The sequence below is a fragment of the Macrosteles quadrilineatus genome, unplaced genomic scaffold (assembly GCF_028750875.1).
Source record: "Macrosteles quadrilineatus isolate MER2022 unplaced genomic scaffold, UCM_ALF_1.0 Scaffold_22__1_contigs__length_1958994, whole genome shotgun sequence".
Taxonomy (NCBI): domain Eukaryota; kingdom Metazoa; phylum Arthropoda; class Insecta; order Hemiptera; family Cicadellidae; genus Macrosteles; species Macrosteles quadrilineatus.
Window position 1 is genome coordinate 1590277 of NW_026542615.1, and position 5214 is coordinate 1595490.

Consider the following 5214-nt stretch of genomic DNA (forward strand, 5'->3'; position numbering starts at 1 on the left):
GGTACATATGATTTTATTTTTGGTAGAACACTATTAGGCCTAGTGTATGATGCCCAACTACAATTACAATATTTAAATATACGAGTTTAGCTCTTTTAAAGTAATTTCAAGGCTATTTTGCTACAAGTTTTCATCAGTTACTTGCAACACAACCACTTTCGCCCCACACAGGACACTAATTACTCTTGTTTAATTAATTGCAACACTATGTAGATTACAGTAGAGGCAATTTACACAATGATTGCTTGTACTAATGTAAAGCTTTCTACATATCAGCATACCCTTAATACATGATTTTAAAGAGAAAAAAAATCGTGATTACTTACGTTAAACAACCTGGAAGTTATCTGGTTTCCTTTATTTCAGCGTATGGATTTTTTAGACAGAGCTTCCAAAACTGGAATAATTTCTTTAATAGTTTCTTATATTATTGATTTATATTAAAGAATCTGTAAAATTCAGCACATACGTGGTACATTTAGTTTTTTGTTTACTGTTATTTAAAGAGTCTTTAAATAACTTAAAAGAGTTTAAAGAGTATCGTTTGCATGAGTGAAATATTTAAACCAAAAAATATTAAATTTGTGTTCAATTCCAACAAACTATGATTGAAATGGGGACAGTATTAAAATGCGGCATTATCTTGACGAGGTGATTGCTACAGCAGTTATCCTGTCTACATTTAGACCAGTTTATAAACCTCAAACCCATTACACTTCGAAACACACCATCTAATGTTTGGGTTATCTAGGCTCATGGCTTGCTCAATTTCCTTCTATGCATATTTCCTTCTAAAGGCATAGTATTAAATGGCTTGGTCAATCCAAACTAGCAACAAAGACCGTTTCTGCAAATACAATTGCCATATCAGAGTGTCCAAACATTACAGTTATGAAAAATGTTATAACTATTACAACTACGTTAACATTTAAATATTATAATCACGAAGTATCACTTAAAAATGTTTATTAATTAATCTTAAAAGGATATCTAATTATGACTTCGAAAGCAGGGGAACAGTTAATTCACAAGGATAGAACTTAAACTGACTCCTAACAAAATGCTTTATAAAATTTCAAATTTTACACTATCACACACAAATACAAACAAGTCAACCATATAACTTCATATTTTGAGTTGTCTTGTCTTTGGATCACCAAACAAACTACAAAAGGTATAACTTTACCTGAGTACTGCGAGAGTGATCCTGTTATTCCTTACGGATCACGCGTTTCGAGGAGCTTAAGTCTTCATCATCAGATCTTGTACAAGAAACACATCTATCACTTCGAAAAGGTCGTCAAAAGTTTAAATACACAACACGGACACATAATAAATAAACAAGTTTTACAATTACGGGTAGGCCTACCGACAAGTTTTTGCTTGTTAATCCGTAAGGAATAACAGGATCACTCTGGCAGTACTCAGGTAATTTTATACCTTTTATAGTACAATCATATAACCCCTTCGCTGCTTGTTTGAGTATCAAAAATTATTCGTATAATGAAGTTATAACAGAAGAAACTAAAACGAAAGGATTTTTACGAAGACAGAATGTGTCAAATATTGAGGATTTTGGAAGTATACTAAAATAGATGTTGTATATTAACTAAACAATAAACATTCATATTTTTTTTTAACAGTATCTTACCTTTTGTTTGAACAAAGACAAGCTTCAAATAGTTTTAAAAACTACAATATTGTCTCACGATAAATGATAAGACAAAAATAATTTGTTTTTCAAATAATAAAACGCAGTGAAAATAAATAATGTTAACAAACTTGTTCTGCATTTATATCAGTTAGTGTAAGATTTATTTTTTACCAAAACGTATTTGCATGAGAAATAATATCAAATTATAAACAGCAAAAGTACTAGTAAAAAGACAAGGCACTTGCAAAAAAAAAATTAATTTACTGATGAAGGACATTTGTTCACAAATCTATTTTGTGTTTATCTTGTTAAATTTTATTATTAACCAAGCCAATATTGGAAATATTTGAACACAGCACCCGGAATATAATGGCTTTAATTTTCCAGTACTATTGAATGTCGTTACAGAAGATTTTAATTGTTAGATGTTCGTATTATTCTACTGTAATAGTCACTAGAGGATCATAGGATCCAACATCCTTGATACAACAGTCACAATTGTATTGTTCCGCATTGCTGCAAATCTCTTCATTAATGACTTTTATTCTTGAATTAAATATTTTTATTATTTTTGATAAACTAACTGCTTGCATAACAATATTATAAGCAGTGGATCATCATTAGCTAAAACAAAGACACCTGTCATTCATCACTGCATACATTTCTTGGCATAATAAATGTACAATCTTTTTGACCCATTGTTTTTCCATCCCATATGATATGAACACCTACTATAGACTCTGGGGAGAAGCTAGCTGGTCTAGTAGATAGAGCGCGGGACTTCGGCGCCTGAGGTCCGGGGTCCAAATCCCGCCAAATCACCAATGGATTTTATCTAAGTGATAATGCCACATACCCCTGGGTCTAGCCTGAAGTAATGTGAAAAACATTCCCGGGCTCGTGCCTAGCGTCCAATGAAAAAAACTATAGAATATGTGCTTTTATGGAAGGAATAGTGATGTAATAACCTTGCCTTTGCAGCAGGACTCGGGATGACAAATTTTAAATTAACTTTAACTTTGATGTGTCTGCCGCAGTATAACACAGTCTTCTGTACACAAACTTTAGATAGGACAAAACTTATTACCAATTTAATAAAGAAACTTACAATTTTTAAGTTCGTGCTTAGTTAAACAGTATTCTAAACACTAAACCAACAAATTCATTACGTTATTCTAGTTGAATACTATATATATTAGGCTCGTACATTTTGTAAATGCTCTCAAGAAATGATATAACACATTTTATTTGAGTGGAAATAATATCAAATTCTACAATGTACAAACGTTTAATCTGTATACTTTTGTGCTGTTACCTAAAATGATCCCTTGTATTTTATTTAATTTTAAACAAGTAAAAGTCATAATCCTCATATTTTCGTTTAAGAATGTAAAAATTTTTATTTGCGTTTTGACATGTGGTACCAGTTTACTTTCTATTTATGGGCTAATAGGGTTACTTTCAGAATATGTGGTGGGTTTATTTATGTACATTAAAGGTATTTCTTAATTTTAAACATAATCTTACACGTTAAATCCCAACCGTACAGCATAGCTAATAACTTAAAATTTGAAATATTGTTAGTCATAACAGGCTCATTCGATTGAATGAAAATCGTGTATTTATTTATTTATTTATTTATTTATTTGTATACGGTAAACACCATTTTACATTTTACATTGCAATTTATACAGATGGCCAAAAAAAGATGACGTAATATAGTCAAAGCTACTACCTATACTTAATTAACAAAACAAAGTTGATAAATAAATATATGATAAATATCACAGCAAGTGGCAATAAAGACTAGTTAACATGTAGGAACAATAATACAATAAATATTAACGAAGTAGAGACTAACAATAAGCAAATCAAAAATTATGAAACACTACAAAATAAATACATAGTGTGGAGGCAAAAACAGCAAATTTACAGAAGATAACAATGTGCAAACGGTACGGTAAACTCTGAACAAAAATAAAAAACTTAACAATAAAGGTAACAACAAGATAGACCATAAATATTAATAAATATGAAATGCATAGAAGTGAGGGGAGTCGACGGCCCCAACACTACCACACACTCTTGCACAGAAACATGCACTCACTGGCTCGAAAGTGAGGGGAGACGACGGCCCCAACACTAGTCATCGCCACACTCCTAACAAAAAGCTAATAAAAAAAAAATCAAACAAGCACATGCTCCTCTGACGAGTAGAAGTTGGTTAGCTATTTCCTAAGGTGATTCTCGGAGAACTGAATCAGGACGATGTAACTGGGCAGGCTGTTTCCCAGACGATGAAGGCGAGGCAGAGCACTGTGGTAAGAATACTGTGTCGAACAATGACCTCTCTCAAAGAGACCTCTGGATCGAACCACCCGAGCACAACGAAAATCAACCCTGCTCAGCAAATCTGGTGAATCAACCGAGGCTGTGATGATCTTCTTTAAGAGCAGCAGATCAAAGATTTTGCGTCTCGAACTCAGAGGAAGAAGTCCAAACCGAAGTTTCATCTCATCCAGTGGTACTTCAAGGTATCGAAAGCCCAGACTCACTCCAAGTACTCGGAGAAATTTTCTCAGTACACCCTCGAGAAGATCAACATGGCATATCTGGTATGGTGACCAAACTGGCGAGCAGTACTCCAACAAAGGGCGGACCAGCTGCACATACAAAGTCCTTAGGGCATGAGGTGAAAACCCATCTCGAGACATTCTGACAACAAATCTCAGAGCAGAATAAGCCTTCTTACTCATGTTTCTCAAGTGAGGTTCTGGACGTAGATTCGAGGAAACAGTTACTCCGAGATCTTTCACTATAGAGGATCGGTGGAGAGTCGAACCAAATAAGGTATAGTTGAACACCGTTACATTCGTGCGCCGAGAGAAAGAGAGTACAACGCACTTAGATATGTTCAACTCCATCTCATTCTCCGAGCACCACCATAGCACATTGTCCAAGTCACCCTGCAGCTCCTCACATTCAAAGTCCGTTGTTACTTCCTTATAGATTTTAGCATCGTCTGCAAACAGTAACATTCTTGAATGCTTGACAGCCTGGACTAGGTCGTTAATGAATATTGAAAACAGTACAGGACCCAAAAGAGAGCCCTGTATTAATCTTCAAGTTGGAATTTAACTTACGTACCTTACGATGTAGTCTTGTTACTTAACCACAATAAGTAAGAATAAATACAAATCGAAAGCTTAGATTTAAATATACAAGGCCATCTTAAAATATTAACTTTCAAACTATTTTCTGTCCATAGTCAAAATGAAAAAAAGGCTTGGAAATAAAAAAGGTTTAGAAATGTTCCGCTACTTTTTTGGCTGAGTACATGTGATATTGTATAATGGTTTATACAATTGACGATTAAAAGAAATAAATAAAAGGAAATTAAAACGTTTTAACTCATACAATTGTCAAATGAAGACATCTAAAATGTTTGTTCAGTGACAACGCCTCATTACACTGTTTGTTGTTACTCCCCGTGTGTTCTTTGAACTTTATCAAACAGTTTGACAAGGAAAATCCAACGTTTACCTTGTGAAAACTTTTTA

General features: G+C 33.6%; 1 protein-coding gene across 1 annotated transcript; it reads right to left on the bottom strand.

Annotated features, from left to right (window-relative positions):
• Nucleotides 1-3882: 3882 nt before the first annotated feature.
• LOC129005525 (uncharacterized) lies at nucleotides 3883-4692 on the bottom strand. Its single transcript, XM_054434436.1, has one exon. The coding sequence runs from the start codon at nucleotides 4690-4692 to the stop codon at nucleotides 3883-3885; it is 810 nt and encodes a 269-aa protein (XP_054290411.1).
• Between the last annotated feature and the right edge of the window lie 522 nt (nucleotides 4693-5214).

What these genes read in the sequence shown, in the direction of transcription:
- LOC129005525 (XM_054434436.1), bottom strand. Translation starts at nt 4,692, where the DNA reads ATGTTACTGTTTGCAGACGATGCTAAAATCTATAAGGAAGTAACAACG.